At 43.5% G+C, this 20,959-nt stretch overlaps 1 protein-coding gene across 1 annotated transcript in view; it reads right to left on the bottom strand.

The window, feature by feature from the left end:
• The window catches only part of GALNT12 (polypeptide N-acetylgalactosaminyltransferase 12), a 49,426-nt gene extending 32,652 nt beyond the window's left edge, over positions 1–16,774 (bottom strand). Inside the window, exons 1-3 of the mRNA XM_074576422.1 lie at positions 16,285–16,774; positions 982–1,151; positions 91–280 (exon numbers count right to left, since the gene is read on the bottom strand). Coding sequence (XP_074432523.1) covers positions 91–280; positions 982–1,151; positions 16,285–16,670 — 746 coding nt within the window. The 5' untranslated portion in view covers positions 16,671–16,774. The remainder of the gene's footprint in view (positions 1–90; positions 281–981; positions 1,152–16,284) is intronic.
• Between the last annotated feature and the right edge of the window lie 4,185 nt (positions 16,775–20,959).

Raw genomic sequence — 20,959 nt, 5'->3', positions numbered from 1 at the left:
AACAGCAAAGAGTTATTCTTACACTGCAGAAGTGTGCCAAACTGTCTCTTCTGCAACGGGAAAGAAAACCAGCCCAGAGCGTAACCTCACCTTGCCAACAGCGGCTCCAGCCAGCCCTCGTGGCATTCGCAGTGGCAGTCCAGGAACGTCAGGATGTCCCCTTTGGCCACAGATGCCCCCAGCAGCCGGGCTCGAACCAGCCCCTCTCGCTTGTTCGCGCGGATAAGACGCACCTTGCGTAAACCAGCCACGTAATTTTCCAAAGTCTCCTTTAGATGTTCTGAAACAAACCGAAAAAAGAAAGGAAGAATATAGTTCTGGAATGATTAGTTTACATCATGATACAGAAAACTTTTTTCAGCAGCATATTACTTATAGCATTGCCTTAAAGATACTGGCGTCTTGAATTCTGATTCTGCTATACTGTCCATGTTAGAAAAGGGCAAGGAAAAAGCACAGAACCTGCATGGACACAAATCACAGCTACTTTTAAGAAATTGAATGCTTCATATTTGCCTCTTAATTAATTTCCAAATTGTTAAGTGAGTCTCAAATGTTATGTAAAGCTTTCTCCACGCAGAAGTTTTATCCTTAACACAATTCACGTCTGGTGGAAAATGCCAGCATTGTTTTGTGTCCCATAATTCAACTGAAAACAGATAACCAGGTATCTCCTTACTATACATTACACCATTACTTGCTCAAATTAGGAAACCTGAAATGCTCCAGCCAGACCATAGTTATCTATATATGGAAGCACTCTTGTTACAACACAACAGATGTCCTTCCCCATTCTAAACTAAATTTTGTCCTCAAAATTTTCACCGGCACACTACAAGAAAACCCATTCTCCGGTTAGATGCCCTATGTTGTACAGTTTTACAGTATGTTACCCAAACAGCATATCTTTTCCTCCTGTGATGACTGTCTGACCAGAAAACCCCACCAACAATCGACATTGTTTAGAACTATTCTTCCTACCTTTGTCACTGTAATCATCTACAAGGATGATTTCTTCCAAAAGTATATCTGGAGATGTCTCAAGAACACTGTGAACAGTTCGCAGAAGCGTTGACCAAGCCTCGTTATAAAAAGCTATCACTACGGAGGTTTTGGGCAGGCTGTAATAATCATACTTCTTCTCTCTGCACCTGTAAGGGAAGGGATTACATTTAGGTACAAGGGCAAACGCATTTGTTAATTTTCAGAAAACTATTTTCAAGTGAAGAGTTCATATGCTACTTACTAACTGTGAACAAGAATACTAAAGCATCTTGGAGGCCTGTAACCAGTGGTGTCCCCCAGGGGTCAATACTCTGTCCAATTTTGTTCGGTATATTCATTAATGACCTGGATGATGGGACAGAGTGTATCCTCAGCAAGTTTGCTGACGATACCAAACTGGGAGGGGTGGCTGACACTCCAGAGGGCCGTGCTGCCATCCAGCGTGACCTGGACAGGCTGGAGAGCTGGGCAGAGAAGAACCTAATGAGGTTCAACAAAAGCAAGTGCAAGGTCCTCCACCTGGGAAGGAAGAATGCTAAGCACCAGTATAGGTTAGGGGTGGACATGCTGGGAAGTAGTTCTGAGGAGAAGGATCTGGGGGCCCTGGTAGACAGTAAATTATCCATGAGCCAACAATGTGCCCTTGTTGCCAAAAAGGCCAATGGAATCCTGGGCTGCATAGGGAAGACTGTGGCCAGTAGGTCGAAGGAGGTCATTCTCCCCCTCTACTCTGCACTGGTGAGGCCACGACTGGAATACTGTGTCCAGTTTTGGGCTCCCCAGTTCAAGAGGGACAAGGAACTGCTGGAGCAAGTCCAGCAAAGGGCAACTAAGATGATTATGGGACTGGAGCATCTCCCTTATGAGGAAAGGCTGAAAGAGCCGGGACTCTTTAGCCTGGATACAAGTATCTAAAGGGTGGGTTGAAGGAGGATGGTGACAGACTCTTTTCAATGGTTCCCAGTGACAGGACAAGGGGCAACGGGCACAAGTTGGAACATAGGAAGTTCCGTTCAAATACACGGAAAAACTTCTTTACGGTGAGGGTGACAGAGCACTGGAACAGGCTGCCCAGGGAGGTTGTGGAGTCCCCTTCTCTGGAGATTTTCAAGACCCGCGTGGATGCAGCCCTGAGGGATGTGCTCTAGGCAATCCTGCTCTAGCAGGGGAGTTGGACTAGATGATCTCTAGAGGTCCCTTCCAACTCTGAAGATTCTGGGATCTTAAAGAAACTGTATGCACATGGAAAAGTCAGGCAAACGCTTTCAGGATGAAGTCCCGTTTGCACAGCAGCATTGTGATTAGAATTCTGCAACCTTAAAAAATGCCTACAAAGAAAAATGATAGGAGGTATTCTAGGCTGGTATATGTGCAGTAGCTGTCTTTGCACAAAATTACCTGAAGCAGAGGAACAAGCAATGGCCAAAACATGCCTGAGATTACAGAAAGAAACAAAAAAAGGGAAATACAAAACCAAAGTGCGGTAAAAACAGTAGCATAAATTACTATAACTTGTGCTTTGGAAAATAAAACAAGTGCTAGACAGTAAAACCATAACTGTGAAGGAACAGCAATACATACAGAGGAAAAAAAAAAAACTAGCTACAGAACTGAGCAGAATTTGGGAAGCCCACAGAACTGCCAAGATATAATAGTGAAATCCACAAAAAACACAGACAGACATAGAAATGCATGGTTTTGGCTCTACGGAGAGCCAGGAAGTTTGCAAACCTTTGGATTAATCTCCAGAATGTATGTTCATATATATATATATATGAACTTCCCTAAATGAACATAAGGATGCCAAGAAACTTCTAGCTAAGCCAAATGTGTAAATTGTTAAAGATCCCCCTAGTCTGAAAGAACTTTAAAATAATGGTGGTATTTTTTACCGTTTCTCCCCTTTTCTTAGAGCATTCTGTATGAGTGGTTTTGTTGAAAACAAACAGAAATACTTTAGAGATGTTTGAATTTTCTTATGCCTCCAGCTTACTGCTTGGAGTCACCAGGCCTTCTATGGGGCAGAAGGACACGCTTCAGCTTCTGTAATCCAGTAGATCACGACAGATACCGAAGCAGGTCGGACATCCCTCCTACCAAAAAGGAACATCAGCAAGCCCTCCAAAACCTATGCTGTTGGGAGCAGAAGAGGGAAACCAGAACTGCTCAATAGAAAACATGATTGCAAAATCCCTTAGGTCAGTTTAGGGGAACTGAAATGCTTCAAAACACCCAGACAATAACATCAGAAGAAAACTGTACACCTATAGCACATTGGGAGTATATTTACTGCTAATTATTGCTGCTGTCAGCAATGGAAAAAGACTACTTCTAGGTTTCTTTAAAGATGAGGTGGTATTTATTAAGATCTGTGGTATAGAAAGGAAAAAAAAAAAAAGAGCCTGAACCTAGTTAGAGTCTAACCCTACTTAGGATTAGGGTGTAAAATTAAAATTCTTAGGCAGAAAAAAAGTCTGTAGAGTACTTTTGTAATAAATACCTGAAAATGAGGCGGCAATAAGGAGAGATGACACTGGGGCAGGGGAGGCACACAGAAGGGCGCTTCTCAAAGATGAAGGGGATGCTATGCAACAACACCCACTGCATACGATGCGTATGCATGCATGCCCACATACAGATATACATAGACAGGCAGATATACAATATACACACACACTTATACAGTGAAGTACGAAAATGCCCATTCAGTTCGTAACTTGTCCCGAGGCCAACAGGGGCATTAACAGAGATCTGCCTCACACCATCAGCTGGTGACGGAAGTGATTTATTTTGCCAAATGTTCATGTAGTAACACATGAAAAGAGGAGTGACAGTTTAATTAACTTTAAAAAAAGGCAGGAAAACTTACTGTATGAATGTAATTTTAGAAATATGTATTTACGGAAAAACATTATTGAAAAACATTTACACTCAGTACTGCCAGGAAAAAATTATTCTTACACATCACAGTCACTTGTACCAGGTAATTTCAGTTCATTTCTTGATGGAAATGGGATCTTTACCTACCCATTTTAGAAAAATGAAGGAAAAAATAAACAGAAAACCTCCAGGAAAGCTTTCTCTGGAAAATATATCAGAAAGATTCACAGAATAATGATGATGTATTCCATTCTTTAGAAAAGGAAATCCACAAGGTCTAAAGAAGCTTATAAGCCTAATTATAGGTTAAAGACTTCAATGGATTTGCCTGAAAATCACATGCTGGAGACGGGAAACGTAATTTGGCACAGGGCAAGGCAATCCCCCAAACTGTTTGTGATTCACTGTGCGTTGCTGCCTCCTTCGATGAGCGTACCCTGCACCGCGGGAAAAGGTCAGCCTCCTACGGGACATACCAGAGCACACGTTTCTTAGGTTTCTGAAGTCAAGAAAAAGGCCAAAACTATCAAGGGTGTTTTATTTACTAGCTCCTTGGTGGAAGGCAGAATGCGAGCGCAGAGAAGCGACTTGCCAGGGCAGGGCAAGCTGCCGGCCAGGCTGCCCTCAGCAGTGCCCGCATCCCCCCGCAGCCCCCGGCCCCCCCAAAACAGCCCCGTCGGGGAAGGCTGACGGCCGCCAAAGAAAGAAACCCACCTCTCACCATACACATTGAAATACACAGAGCACAGCTGGAAGCTTAGCTTTTTAGTACGTGAGGCTTATTTTGGGGAAAACTAATCGTCACGTACAGGCCAACTAAACATTTGAAACTTTTAAAGAATTAGAAAAAAAAAAATAAAGTTGTGCAACTTCTACACAGATTCTCATGTTTATCTCAGAAATTATTTCCAAGACATGTATTTCTTTCCAGATTACTACAAGAGTTCAGCTGCTAGCACTCGCAAATATTGTTGATGAAATGAAGCATAGTTTTCCTCAACTTTCTGCTTTGAAAGAAATTTCAAAGAGTTTTGCTCGGTCGTCAAAAATAATCCCACCAGGGACATTATAAATCTAAAGTGTTCAAACCCTGGCAAAATAATAGTGTAAGAAAATCATAAAAAAAAAAATGAATCCCTAAAATGGAAATGCTTAGAAGTGTTGTTGAATAACAATTAAGCGGCATGTGAACAGACACTAAATACTACGATTTAACACAATACACAAGCTTCAAAATATGAAACCTGACTTAAAGCCTAGTGGTCATAACTCAGCTTTTCCATTTCCCAACTCCTATTTACAACAGAACCACCTGAACAGTGCATCTTCTGTATTCACCTTTGCAAACTTCAGGACACATTTTTATTCTCTGTGTGTCACCCAAGTATCCAAGCTCCTACTTTCCAAGTGAATCATTTCACTCCTACTTTGGGTTCTGCAGAAAAACAAATGCGTATCGGTTACAATATGTCATTAAAATGACAGGGACAATACAAACTGGTGACCGCGGTACAAAAATATGTTTTTGCAGATACTGGGAATGTATGTTTATAATGCCTATACAGCAAGCTGCTTTCAGCTTCTGAGGTGCTCTTCAGTGCCACCCTAAATGTGCAACACCGGCCTTTCCCAATACAGGCGATCACGTTGAGACAAGATTAATTGTCATGTTAGCCATCTAAAAGCTGGGTGCTAGCTTGGAGTTAATCGTCTGGATTCTGCATGTCCATAAAGACTAATCCAGAGGCAATTCACCTCACTCTCCTTAAGACGTTTATCTGGCACAGACAAACAGATTTCCCTCTGGTCTACAGAGGTTTAACTACAGCGCAGATGCTTAACTTTTCCGTGGCTAAAGTTAAACAACAGGAAACTCCCTACAGTCCCTACTATCGGCTGCCTGATACATCACCTTGAACCTGGTTATCAAAACTACCAAACAGTTTGGAAAAACATAACATAGACATGAGGAAATGAGTTGCCTGTAAACGTGACATTTCCAAACATAGATGATACATGCAGAAGCATGGTCATTTGTAGTCCAATGTATTCCATCACTACATTTATTACCTTATTAAAGCACAGGAACTTTACTATTTATATAGATAACAATTACATATATTAAAAAAACCTCAAAAGTGTGTGCGTGTTGAGTGGGTTCATTTTCTTCAGGAAAGCACACGTATCCCTAGCCAAGCTGATTTTGGAAAAAGTTATCAGATAGCAGGATCAGCCACTGAAGAAAAACCCATTGCCAGCGCATGCAAGTAGCCTTCTTAAAGCCAGCAAAACAAAGGTGTGTTTTAAATAGCACTTGGATTTCATTGAGAAACAGTGATATACAATGGATAACAACCATAACGGGCAATGTGATGCAAAGGAGTGACACCTCCCCAGTCCTCCGATGGCTCCCGTTCTCTGCAACCCCACCAGAAAACACACAAGCAGAGTCTTTGTGCACGGCAGAGCTGCACCCAGAGAAAATGCAGCCAGGACTGCTCCGTGTCACCTCCCAGGGAGCGGGTGGGACACTGCCCCGCTCCAGCAGCGCCCTGCTGCTGCACCTCCTTGGATTCCCTCAGGCACCCTCTGCCACACTGCATGGACGTTCCAGGAACCCTCCTGCTTGATCACCGCAGCTTAAAAGACAGGTATAACACAAGAAACACCAAGAGACCAGCTTTTGTTTATCAACTCATAATAAAATCAGCATTTGCGTTTTAAAAATTCTAATTGTATTCAGCCACGAATCTTTAAATTCCTAGACAGGAGAAAAGAGAGAGAGAATAACGCTGTGCCTGAAGACAAACTTAAAAGACAAGTTGGCTGTGTACCATCTTTCCTGGATCTTTCACTACAGCACCTACTCGAACACCCGCCTCCACAAAATGCAACCTGAAGCGAAGTAAGTAAAGGGGTATCATCATATACATCCACCTTCCTGTGGGGTTTCAGTTTTATGCTTTTACACCGCATTTGCGAGTCACAGTCTAACCGAGACTATACGGCTGACAAGTTTTATAATTTAACCTTGGAATCTACCGCGCTACGAAATCTTCTGTTCGCAAGTTTTACAGTAGGTTATTTATTAGAAACTAAGGAGACATCAGTCAGGAAATGCCTAAACAAAATTAAATGGGCTATTTTAGAGAACATTTGTGTCAATTAATGTAATCACTCAATTTATTTCATTGTAAGGAGCTGTTTCTCTCTTAGAGATGCATATCTATACACAGGGAGAGACAGCATGAATGTGTGCACACCGGGCATGCTGCCATGAGTTAATTAGGAATGGTTGCTGACAGACTTTTATGTAAGACTTTCACCACAACTGCAGCAACAATATGGCAAGAGAAAATACATTTTTGATCTCCAAATTTTTATGTTCTAGATGCCAAATTGCACATATTTTAAGAAAAAATGGGAAGTGTTCTGTGAGTTTTGAAGGATTTGTTAAGAATACAATTGGCTCAAATTATTTCACACTTTCTAAAGGTATACTTAATTTTTATAAATAACATTCTGGAACATTATTAATGGAAAAAAGTATATGTTGAAAATCAAGATGTTAAAATTATTCTCGGCAATCCACAAAACCAAAATTGTTCTAGACTGCTGAAATTTTTAAGTTTAGAAGTTTCATTATGAATGCCTGAAAATACAGAGTTCAAGATTCTTTAACTTCTCTCGGGAAGTTCAGAACAGCCTCTGTCACTGCTATATCTGATTTAAAATGATTTATGTGACCGCGTTACGTGACATTGCAACATACGTGACATCATCTGGCAAATATTGTCAGGCTCCTGCTTCAGGCTGGGTTGCACGCAGTGAGCTAGGAACCAGGCTTGCTGGGTTTGTTACAGTGGGTGGTGGACACGCTGACTCACACCACCACCTTCTTTTCTCTTCCTAATTTCATAGAATGGTTAGAGCTGGAAAGGACCTTTTAAAGATGATCTAGTTCCAACCCCCTGCCCTGGGCAGGGACACCTCCCACTAGACCAGGCTGCTCAAAGCCCCATCCAGCCTGGCCTTGAACACTTCCAGGGATGGGGCATGCACGGCTTCCCTGGGCAACCTGTGCCAGTGCCTCACCACCCTCACAGTAAATAATTTCTTCCTAACATCTAAATCTCCCCTCTTTCAGTTTAAAACTGTTACCTCTCATCCCATCGCTACACTCCCTGACAAAGAATCCCTCTCCACCTTTACTGTAAGGCTGCTGTAAGGTCTCCCCGGAGCCTTCTCTTCTCCAGGCTGAACAACCCCAGCTCTCCCAGCCTGTGTTCATAGGAGAGGTGCTCCAACCCTCTGATCATCTTCATGGCCCTCCTCTGGACTTCCACAACAGGTCCACGTCCTTCTTATATTGGGGGCCCCAGAGCTGGAATTCGTACAGGGCTAGGATGCTGAATTAAACAGCATTAGTAAGAGCAAACATGGCCTTTTGTGGGCTGTAGCTGAAAACAGCCGATCTGGACAAATGGGCATCTCAATCCAATTTCACCTCCGCTCCCCACCCCATAAACTGCAGAAGCAGCAATGTGAACTCAGGGGTCTGCCAGGCATCTTCACCCAAAAGAAAACACCTCCTCCTCCCACCCTCCCAAAGCCACGGCAGAGGACACGGCTGTGCTGGGGTCCTCTTCTCCCCGCTTTTCCACTTCTCCCTTCCCTCCTGTTCCCAGCAGCAGCTGAGGGTTCCACAGGGCCATCCACAAGCATCCCAAGCTCAGCAGCATGACGCGGGTGACAGCGATGGTTTCTGAGCCACCCTGCAGAGTCACAGAGGTCACATTACCTACTCCAGGCTGAACACGCGTTTGAACAGCTGCTCCTCACTCCTCCTTGGCGGGGAGCAACCTATTGATAAAATCCAGCGTGTGAGCCAAAAGCAATGCAGCCATATTATACTAAAACCCCGGATGATCTCCAGAGGTCCCTTCCAACCCCTATCATTCTATGTAGAGGTGGGACATTTCCAGTGGAATTAAAGGATATGATAAACCAGATTATTCTTATCTCCCCCCATTTTTCATGATAACTTGTGTTCTCACATAAAACTGCCTTGAACCAACTGGGTTTTTTTTAAAAAAAAGAAAAAAAGAAAAAGAAGGGGTCTTATCTGAGCACAGAAAGGCTGCACCTGGTTCTGCACACCTACATACTGCACGCATGTTCAGATATTAGAGAAAAAGGTGCTGACATTTACGGAAGGTGTGTCTTGGTCCAATTAGCGAAGCAGATAGCAGCGAGGTGCTGATAACAGCCAGAATGGGCTAATTACTCAGGGCAAGGCTGGAACACGTAAGCAACACGAGTTAAAACGATGCTGGCCCACATTTCCCCACCACTCGCTCCCAGCCCAGCAGCCCAGGTAAATGCTCCCTAAACTGCATCTGCTGAAACAAACCTCGTTAGGAAAGAGCCCCCCAGGAAATAGTTCAGTCTACAACACCATGATATGATCAAGTCTCTGAAAACAGAGGCTAGCTAGATTGTGAAATTGTTTTCCAGTTTATTTGATGTTTTAAAGAACGATTCTCCCAGTGACAACAAGGTCTCAACAAGACAGACTGCCAAACGCTGCTTTAAGATTACAGATAATAAAGGGCTGCACCGGCTAGTATAAAAACATTGTGAGAAGTAAGGAAGAAAGCTGGGAAGTCTGAAACAGAAGAAAATATTGTCAAAGAAGGTTGAGGAAAAAAAAGCAAATCTGTTTAAGACAAATTAAAAATACATTAAGAAAAGATTGCCTAGAAAACTCACCTATGAGAGTGGACTAAATTTATCTAAAACTAATCTAAAGTCCACAAGTCTAAGAAATCCACAGATCCTCCTAATTCCAAATTGTTAGAAAAAGGCAACAGAAGTTCCTCCCTAGCACAGATTCCAGATGTGCAGACCAGAAGGCATTTCTGCATGTGTCCATGGGGAAAACACAATTATTTTTTTATTTTATTTCAATGATTTGAAATAGTGGTTTCATTTTGCTCAAATGGTTACCCATGTTTGCAATTTTCTTCCAAGGTCATGAAATACACTTAACATTTGCACAGAGCCATAGGATTTCCCACGCCTAAATTCAGAAACTTACTTTGATGCAAGTAATCTGACTCAGGACAAGCGAAATGTTTTGCAAAGTAATACAATAACTGAAAGAAGTTATTGTAACCATCGCTAATAGTAGGTGTGGATGCACCTGGTCCTTACAGACAATTGTGTATAGTAAAAGCACTGTTTAAAGAAGGGAAAAAAAATAATCATAGTTTGTGGTTACTATCACTGATCTGGGAACTTTATCAGGTTAAAAAAAGAAATCAACCACTCATCTAGATGTCAGAGGAAGCTGAGGATCTCTACCAAAATCTGTAAAGAAAAACGGCCAAAAAATAATCACGTTAGCTCCTCTGGAAAATGTTTGCAGGTGACTATTAAATGAAAGCATAATGACAAAGAAAACTGACACATTGTTACAGAAGATAGGAAACAATAGTAAGAGATCCTAAAGCACTTGTGGAAGCATCGCTGTATTCTTATTCTGTACTGCTATAAAAAGCAAGCCTGCCTATTTAAAAAAAAAAAAGACAACAAAAACCCCGCCAAACATAAACAATGCTGCAGATTTATTACTCCCTCACTTAACTGTGTGAAGGAGGAAATTAGATGTCCCAGAGACACACTGCTTTGCAGGTCTAAAGCCCATTTATAAATACAAAGAATCCTGCCAACTAACAATAAAGTAATGACTAAAAGGTATTACATTTAATGTAGTTACCAGTAACCAATTATCTCCTCCAAAAAAGCTCAGAAAACAAACAAAAACAAAAAAAAAGCGAGCCCCAAACCAGTGACCATAGTGTTACAAAACTACTAAAGCAAATACACCTACAAGTGTTTTATGCAAAGGACTTGCTCCTAAGTAGAAGAGCGCTGGGTCTTCTGGACTCTGACCAAACGTAAAGCATGGGAATACCTGTGCCAACGCAAGCCCTCAGCACAGAGCACGCAATCAGCTGCAGGATTAGAGGGAAGGGATGCGCCGTCAAGGTCGAGCTTCTGCAGATAAGCTCTCCAGAGAGTTCACTTTTCCTAGACGCATTGCAAAAAAAAAAAAAAATCACCACAGTTTTTCACCTTTAGATAACGAATGGAAGAGAAGCTTCTGGGTGAAGTCCGTCAGTCACCACGGTGTGCCAGGGAGGAAACACCCGGCTGCTGCGCCATTTCCTGGAACAGGGTCAGGTGAAAACTCCTGGCAGGAGCAGCGTGCCCATCAAAATCAGATGCTGTGATTTTGGGAGCAGAAGAGAGACCAAAACCTAATCTCCAAGACTATGCTGGGAATTTGCTAGTGAGATACTGCCGGGTGAGCAGCCTACATAATGTGCTATTTACCACCCAGTAAACAAAACATGGTAATAAGTGAAACTGTAAGAGAATCACGTTCAAATCTGGCAACAGGCAGAAAAAGCAGTTTGGAAAGTCAGAAAAATCTTAGCGCAAGATTGTTACTCTAAACTCAGCCCAAAAAATAAATACTATAGGTATAAATGATGGAGACAGAGGAAATTAGGTATTTGTGTGTATCTACCTACCTATATATACACAGACACTTAATATACATAGAGCTGCTTAAATACATCCATTAAACATACACATATCTATAAAAAATAGATACAAACAAACCTCTCCAAAACACAGAAAAATATCTAGAATTGAAGAACAAATATCTAAAACTTTGTTTATAGCTGCTAATTATTACGCAGAGCACATTCAAACTTCCACAGGCTTTGTGGCTACTGAAAATCATTTCCCAGGTAGGGAAAGACAGGAAAGACTTACAAATCCATTTGCCTGCAAGGACAAGTGAAGTGAGGATCAAGAGCTCACTCAGTCTTCTGCCATGAAAGAGACAACATACAATGCTGAGTTGGCACAAAAGTGCCTATCCCTACCTTGTTCCTTTTGTAACAAGAGTCAGCTAAAAAAAGGCTGATGTGATTTTACAAAAACCATCCCTGAAATAGATGTGCAATGCACCCCTACTGTGAGAAATATAAAAAGAAAAAAAAAGGTAGAATGTCTAAAATCAGGAACAATGCTCAAGAACAGTCCTGAATCTAAAAGAACCCAAGCAGAAAAACTAAAAATATATTTCTTACACATTGTAATAAACTGTAAAAGGCTGTCTGAGAGACCCTAACGGTTGCCTGCCGGACCCTGCAGTCCTGTAAAAGGAGCAGGCGTTGAGAAGCCCGGCCAGCCAGGATGCGGCTGTGCCGTTGTGCGGGGCTGGGGGGAAAGACAGAGCAGCAGCGGCCAAAACGCTTGGCCCAGAGCCTACCCCGCTGCACTTGCAGGGCATCCAGCCCCAGCAGGGCCCTCAGCAAGTCGATGGCTGACAGAAGATGCTTGCTTGTTTTAAACCTGCTATAATTGTTGCCTCACATATGCATATAAACTCAAGAAATGAAGGACAGACCTTGGGAGGATGACCTGGGCCATCTAGACAACATTATGATGGGTGAGGGAAAAAGTTTCATTGTGGCAGTGATGTAGCCTTGCAAGAGGTGCCCAGAGAGGCTGTAGAATCTCCATCCTCGGAGACTTTCAGCAATCTGACAGGACGAGGACGGCCCTTAGCAACACGCTCCGACACCAAAGTCGCCCTGCCCCCAGCAGGAGGTTGGGCTAGAAACCCCAGAGGTTCCTTCCAGCCTCTGTCACTCTCTGACTCTATGGCAAATTTCACTTCCAGCCTTGTACAAACTGTGTCACCATTTAGTAGTTTCCTTACATTCCTATGCATAACATTTTACCAAAAGAACAATATTAATAGCTTGTTTATATATATATATCTCTATTACAGGTTTATTTAATTTGGCTTTATGTATGTTTAAATATATATTTACGTATACATATATGTGTACATACATATACACGTATAGGTACATATATACGCACACACAATTCTAGCCACCAATAAAACTGAAGAGCTCCTGCGTGATGAAGCACAGTATTATCAGTCGCTGACCTCAAGTGCAGACATTTAAAGGAAGCAGGAAGTGTCTAAAGGAAACAATAGAAGTTGTCGAGTTCTCCCAAGTCTGTGTTTCGATAGAAACAGGATCAGTTCTCAAAAAAACACGTTACAGTGGTTTGTAATAACAAGAAGGAATAAAGGGCTTATCAGTACTTACATTGGCAGGAATATATTAGTGGGAGAAACACCTGAAGTTGAAGAAACTTACATAATAAAGTAAATTAACACCTGTATAGGATTCATAGTCAAATTTTGTCAAACAATTCATTATTTGGCAGAGTAATCTCAACCAAACTATTCTTCTTCTCTTCCCGCACAGTATTATCAGACATAGGTATTAGGTGGTGGGGATGTTGCCTATCTTTATTTCCCTTTCTTCCACCCTCCCATTTTCCTGGGATCTAAAATTTCCAGACTTACCTCCACACACATAAGAATATGCTGAAGCAGACCAAAAGCCCATAGCCCAGAATACAGTCTCCAAGCATAGTATCTTTTAATGTCTCACGAATACTTGACTTGAATTTTCTAGTAGATGGGCTTCCTTATGCTTCACAGTAAAGGATTTTTGGAAAAAAGAGGTGGCAGAATCTATCTACTTCATGCATCGACATGGTATTGCAGCAGCTCAGCAAGAGGCACCCTCTCAGTAGCCTATCTTTTAGCTGTAAATTAATTATTCACTTCTTTATGGAAGCCATGCCATAAGTTGAACTGCATTGGGTCCAACATGCATTTTTGTGGAACTTTACCAGTGACGTGACCCTCCACTATTAAAAAAAAAAACCAACCAACCAAACAACAACAAAACAAAAGCAACAACAAAACAAAAGAAAAAAAAAATCACAACTGCTTCATAGATTTTATCCCGTTATTTATAAATGCAAGGAATTTCCACCTTATTTCACAGTTGTTTAAGGACCTCATCAAAAGCCTCTGGGAAATAACAACACATTTCCTTACTTAGATAATTAAGACCTTCAAAGAACTGCAATAGGTTTGTGAGACACGTCATCCTTGACAAAAGCCAAGTTGACTCTTTCTCAATAGAGCACGCCTACCTACCTGCTACCAATTATTTTCCTTACCACAGTTTCTAAATAATATGCCTGGAAGAGACCCAAGGCTTACCAGCACACAGTTTTCTGGTTCTCCTCTGTGACTCCACTAAAAAAAAAAAAAAAACCAAACGGTGTAGACCTTCTGGTCTTCAGGTACCAAGAATTTTTCATTGATCACATCTAAAATTTAGCCTTTGCATCATTTTTGTGGACTGCTTGAAATCTATCATTACTATTTATTTCCTACTATTGTAGCCTCACCAACCACCCAAATGTTCATTAAAGATCATGAATGGTCAAGCATTACCAACCTTAAAATAAAGAAACAAAACCATGTTTTTCCTAGACTTGACATTTCAACCTGTATAGCCTCTAATCTTACACTGAAGTGGAATAAATTTTCTACTGCTACAGGCTTGGTAATGCCTTTTTCAATACTTTTTTTTTTTTTTAAACTTCCATCTCTTACACGGTCTTCCTTCTTAAGAGAGGTAGTTAATGATTTCGTTGCAAAGTTGTCTTTGGGGAAGTTTTTGTTGTGGGTTTTTTTGTTTTTTTTTTTTTTTTACATTTGCTGCGTGAGTTGGTTAGATGTTCTGTGATGCTTCTGCCATAATGTAGATTTCACTGTGTGAAAAAGCATAAAGCACCTGCCAGCAGATACTGCAAGAGCACAATACAGCCCCAGCCTCAGAAGGCAACTGTCTCCAAGATTATGTCACTGACGCTTTGTGACGCTTTTGTTTTGGATAAGCTTTTTCATTTTAACATCCAACTATTCAAGTCAAAAAGGGTGTGTCGTCGTAGCCAAAAACCCATCCACCCATTTACGTTATTTTCATTTCAAGAATCTCCCCCACTCCCCCCCGCCAATTAATCTATAATAATCTATAATACAGCTCAACAACTGTAATCTTCCATTTCCTCCGACACCCTGCCTGAGAGAAGTGGCAGGAGTCCAAAATGATTTAAATTCTTCCTGTAGAAAAAATGCAACTAAAATGGTCCTTTTTAGCCTATGGTCTATAGGCTGCTTCTAAGGGGAGAATGAAAGAAAAACAAGCCTACGGTCATGCTTAAATTCACAATAAAAAGGCCTTGCACTTGCACTGCAGTTGTTTAAGAGCTATCATAGGATTCATGTTTTAGATTCAGCACTTATAACTAGAGTTGAGTGAACTACCGGACGGGACACATTGACATGAAGTCAACTCATGGTAGAGGCAGAGCCCTGCTTTTTCCCCACAGCTCTTTACTACCGCACCACACAAACCTGCTGCAATGAAATAAACTGGCTGAAGCCAAGCTCAGGTGAAACACAGGAGTGGGCTCTGCAGCCATGCCTCTGTCCTGACTCCTTGGGCCGACCCATTCCTCTCACCCCCTGGCTTCTTGCTCCCGGGACAGCCCGCGCTGGGACAAACCACTCAGCTAAACTGAGAGTTTGCCTTAGGCCAGAACTGATCCTGGAGCCAGACCCGCTGGGCAGCACCGACTTCACAGCCGTGCCGAACTGCTGCCTGTAAACAAGAATCACCTCAGCAAACAGCATCTAATCCTCCGTTTACAATTGCTCACGCCACCATCTGGCATTAGTGTCGTAACTGTAAACGTAAATTGTCCCAGCGACTAAGTATCTGGGTACAAGCACAGCCCCAGTTCAGAAGAACATCACGCATCTCTGAGAGCATTTACACATCACTCCTGGGAAACCTGATGATAAAACAATCTGCTTTTATACTGTGTGGCATAGGACATTTGAACACAATGCAAAGCTGAGGTCTGGGAAGCATAACATTTGTAAAGCTGGGAGTGGCTGTTAAAGTATGCTGCTGCCTACGGTGACTTACCCAGGGGAGGCAGCAGGAGAAACAAGGCATCGTGCCACTGCTTAAGGGCTGAAACCCCACTGCTGGGGGCTACCAGAGGGAAACACCCTCTCCGGAGCTGCACACCCACCACCACCACGCTACTGTTTCTGCCCTGTGGAGGAGCGAGAACCAGGCAAAAACCGGCAACAGGTTTAACTTTGTGAGCAAACGCTGTGATTTTTAAAGCGTAAAAAGAGGGGGAAAAGAAAGTTTTAAAAGCCTCCACGTTCCTGAGTGAGCTACAGCCGATTACCCCGCGCCGACCGCTGCCACCAAACACTCCTCTGCGCGGGAGAGCTGCTCCGGGGAACCACAGCAGTGGCGGGCACGGCTCCCCTGCCCCCGTCCCCACCTGCCCCCGCGGTCCCCGCGACTCCGGAGCCCGGCGGGGGCGGCAGGTGGCGCGGCGGGTACTCACAGCGGGTGCCAGCGCTCGGGCAGGCGGCGGTGCAGGGAGATGCGGTCGCTCAGGTAGATGTTGATCTGGTGCCGGCGGATGCTCTCCTCCTGCCGCCGCTTCTCGGCCGGGCTCAGCTCCAGCCGCACCGCCCGGCCCAGCTCGCCCAGCGACCCCGGCTCCGGGGCCGGTTTGGCGTACACCGGCTTCCGCAGCAACTCGCTGTCGGCGGGAAGAAGCAGCGGCGGCGGCGGGGCGCGGCGGGCGGCGTGGCGGGGCGGCGGGCCGTGCCGCCAGGCGAGGAAGCCGAGGGCGGCCAGCAGCCCCAGGGCCAGCAGCGCGCCCCCGCCCCGGCAGCCCCGGCCCCGCTTGCCCCAGCACATCCCGCGGCCGAAGCGGCCGGCCATACCGAGCCGGGCGGCGGGGGCCGCGGCCGGCCTCTTCCCGGACACGGGAGCGCCTCCGCCCCGGGCGGACTGCGGCGAAGTTCTCACCGACCTGCCCACGCCGCGCTGGCCCCCGCCAGGAAACACCGCCCGGGCTCCTCCCGCCGCCCCGCCCCGCCCCGCCGCGCCGCCGGCCCGGCCCGGCCCGCGGGGGCGCGGAAGAGCTGCCGCGGGGCGGGGAGCGGCTGCCGCCGGCAGACCCGGGGCAGGGAAGTCGCCCCCCTCTATGTCGGCGAGACCGGGGGGATGTGACTCTCCCGCTCCCCAGCCGGCTCCCCCGGTGAGCGGTGCTCCTCGGTTTCGAGGTGGTCGGCCCCGAGGGCCCCGGCACCCCGCGGGAGGCGCAGGCTGTTGCTGGGAACACGACCGGTGGAGCCAGAAATGGTCCTGTCCCAGCCCCGGGCGCTTGTCCCAAAGCTGCTGGGGCTGGGAGGGAGGGAGGGGAGCGGAGACAGCCCGGTGCTACTGGGTCATGCACTACTGGGATGCGTGGAGGAGGGAGGAAGGCATGTCCCCTTCGCAGGCTTGCTGATACCCTTGGAGGAGGAGGTGATCTGGTCACCCTGAAGCTTGAGGGACCTTCATGAGCACTGGTGGCTGTATGGCAGATATGCAGGGGTACGCCCGGCAAGGGAAAGTTTGGCTGTCATGGCCACAACAAGCTGCTTCGGCTACTGGAGATCATGGGGATGGGTCCCAAGGCTTGCTGTCTCCTGACAGAGGTAGCCAGGGCTGCAGGAGGACAGCAAGGGCCATTATTTGTCACCATGGGACTTGGAAGAGCTTTGGGGAGGAAGGAAACAAGTTGGTAGGAAACCAGGCTTCATCCATTTGCTGCTTCTAGAAAAGCACGTGCTTTAGAAGTAAACAGAACATGGGCCAAGAAGTCGTGGGATTTAATGACAAACTCTTTCACTGAAGAAAGCAGTGTTCTTGGGTAAAAAAAAAAAAAAAAAAAAAGTCAACCAATGTGGCCTCATAGAGAGAAATCCATAAGTGAAAATCCCAAATTTATTATCCGGATACTGGGCAGTCCTTTCATGGCTTGACAGAACTATGGGAATAAAGCAACTGTAGCATGTAGTTGAAATTTTCTAATTTGCTTCATAGTCAAGAACACATCCATGCTGCTTTTTCACTTCTCACCCTAACAGGATGCAGCCCTCTTGGTCTGAACTTGCGATCCTGAGGCCAGGAGATTACATGAGAATTCCCAATTTTGCATTCGAAAAACCTTAACATCAGTGTAACATAACTGATACAGTTTCTCTCTCACATTCAGCAGGGAGCTGAAACTCTGGTTTTGAGGTGCCATTGCTCTGTGTGTTCTACAAAGAGACTGTTTACTGCACTATCCTCTGCTCTTGGAGGCCTGTCAAGATCAACCCAGCAGAGGACACTGGCCATCCCCAGAGAGGGACTTCAGCCTAGTATGCGGTATTGGGTGGTGCTCACCAGTATTGCTAAGGAATGGATGAAAACACCTCTGGCGCTAAGGAAGGGGAAAATCCTCGTCACTACCAGACAGGGTCACAGCATACAGCTATGAGCTGTTTCTGATTTTACATGATAATAAATATTGTATGTGACAACAAACACAGAGGGTGGCATCTACTGCGGAGGCCTTGCTCTGGACAGAAGGGTGCTGAATAATAATGAGTCATCCTGATGCTGGCAAACGAGCACAAATCAAGTAGTTTAGGTGGATTTGCAGATGACTGTGTGTGTCTGTGTAGATATAATTTCATTATTTCTTATTGCACTATACAGTTATTACAGATAATTACATATGCATAAAATCTAGTTTCAAAGCGTAGCTACGAGCTGGAATAACAATCATAATAGTGGTTAAGTATGTGTGTGTAAATATGGTTTGTAGACAACTATTAAATACCAATATGCTGGACCTAAGAATATACGCTGTGTATAAAGGACGCCGTGTCTAGCAAGCTTGGGGTCTGAAAAGTTAGGTGCCGTGAGTAATTGCGCGCCCAGTGATTGCGCTGTCTCCTTGCTCGCCATCCTTCCTGAATGAAGGAAGCCCAACTGGTGTCATTGGTATGGAGTTTGTAGCAGGGGGTACTGAGTTTATATATAGGGAATATACATGGGGAACCCCTATAGCAACTAGGGGTTCCCTAGTTGCTGGCTGGTGGAGGAGTAAACCCTGAAGACACAGTCAGCATTTCTGGCACATGCTGCTGGTTTAGATCTGGTTGTCTGGAACAAATAGTCTTGGGTTTGTTCCTTTTGTGTAAGGTTGCAAATTACTTAGAATAGGGTAACAGAAATGTTAAACATGAGGAGTCCAACAAGGACTACCTGGAATGAATCAAAGGAGAAGGAAATCCTCCTGGAGTCCCAAAAGAAATCATTGGGGGAGATTGGGAAGATGTAAAGAGCAAAATGTAGGATTGAGTGTTAATTAAGAACAGCGAGAAAGAAAACAGGAGAGTTCTGCTGCAGGGGTTCTTAAGTATTAGAAAAATAAGTATTTTATTTAAGTATTAGAGCAACGTGGAAGAAACACGAGAATATGATCACATGACTCAAACAAGTTTTGAGATAAAAAAGTGTGAAACGGAGAACAGAATGTGACAGGAATGCAGGAGGCATGCTGCAATCAGCAGCAGACAGGGTAAGATCAGGCAAGGCTGTTGAAGCGATAAGCAGCATAGCTACCTCTCAAGTCAGATTTTAAAAAGGGAAAAAGGGCTTGAAGGAAAGGTAGGAGAGCATCAGCCTACTTCCACAGAAGCAAGAAAGGTTACGGCTGGTGGGAAAGCAAGGGATGCGGCTCTCAGTAGTAAATAATGCCCTTAGAGTAAAGTAGCTGGGAAGGCTTCCTGCGATCATCATCGCAGTGAGGACTGAAAGCGATACTAGTAAATGGCAGTTCCCCGGGGATGATGTCCAAGCACATAAATCTGAGTAAATTCGGCAAGGCAAAGTACTATAATAGTGTTAGTGCAGAAATCATTAAGAATAAATCAGTTGTGTTCACAAATAAGTTTGGAGAGATGTAAAGAATGTGAAGGCAAAGACACTTTTTCTTAAAGCTTTTCAAAAGTTCGTGGGGTTTAATTAAAATGGGAAGACTGAAATTTCTGAGCTGAAATATTTAAAGTATAAAGATTTCTGCTCTGAATGTGAAAATAAGCCCCTGAGAAAAAAAATCTAGAATTAATAAGGTAAATTAGTTTCCTGCTCTCCGTAAAGCTTGCAACGACATTTTGATGGAAAAGTTCCTTTTAAGCAATTCTTTTTTTTCCCCAGTTTTAATAACAGTGTAAATTAAAACAATTGGTTTTGAGTTTTTTTTTTTTTATTTTAAAGATTAGTAAGAATGTTTGCTTAAGGAGTTTCAGTCAGAAACAGGTAGAATAAGTCACATAAAATCAATAATTACTTATGTAGGAAGATCGAATATGCCCTTAGTTGTCAAAATTAAACCAGAAGATCAGTGGAATAATTAATACATTGGAAGAGTTTATTTTTAAAAAGTGAAATAATATTTTTTCCACACAAAAAAGAAGAAAAAAATATGAACTAAACCTTTCAAAAAGCAGTAAGAGAAGGCTAAACATAACAATATGTAACTGTCGGTAAAAACTTACGTTATAGTGAATGTAATAGTTGAACTTAAGAGTGTCTGTTGCTCATTGAAATATCCATTTGAATTTCAGGCAATATTTAGTTTACCTAAAAATGCATGAACTTATTGAAAGTATTGGTCTACAAACAAGAGAAACTTAAAGCGGTAAGTTAAGATGAACTATTTTACACATCAGTTTTTATTAAAAGTTATTCGTATTTTATACTGATGACATATACATTACAGAAAAAAAAAATACAGGTATTAAATTTTGCAAAGGCTTTACAATTTTCCCCATCCAAAGTTTTCTTTTTAATTTTTTTTTCGTTCAGTCAAAAGGAAGCAAAATTATAAAATGGAAATGGGGTGTGGAGAAGTATCAGCTGATAGAGATTGCATTTTGAATAAACCCAAAGTTCAGATAGCTTCCTAAATTCATACTTTCAGGGGAAAAGAAAGTACCAAATAATGTGTTCCAGAATAACATTCCTAGTTTTAGTAACAGCCAACGCTTAGGTATTCTAAAAAAGAAAAGGAAAAAAAGGTATCAGAGGAACATGGTGTACAAATACATTGCAGAGAGATAGGAAATTTGTTCAGGGAGAAGAAGATTCAGCCAAGTTATAAAACATACCCACTAGAGACTGCTTCGGAT

This window comes from Larus michahellis, chromosome 2 (assembly GCF_964199755.1).
Source record: "Larus michahellis chromosome 2, bLarMic1.1, whole genome shotgun sequence".
Classification (NCBI taxonomy): Eukaryota; Metazoa; Chordata; class Aves; order Charadriiformes; family Laridae; genus Larus; species Larus michahellis.
The sequence above is the reverse complement of the archived record's forward strand: the minus strand, read 5'-3'. Positions and strand labels throughout refer to the sequence as shown.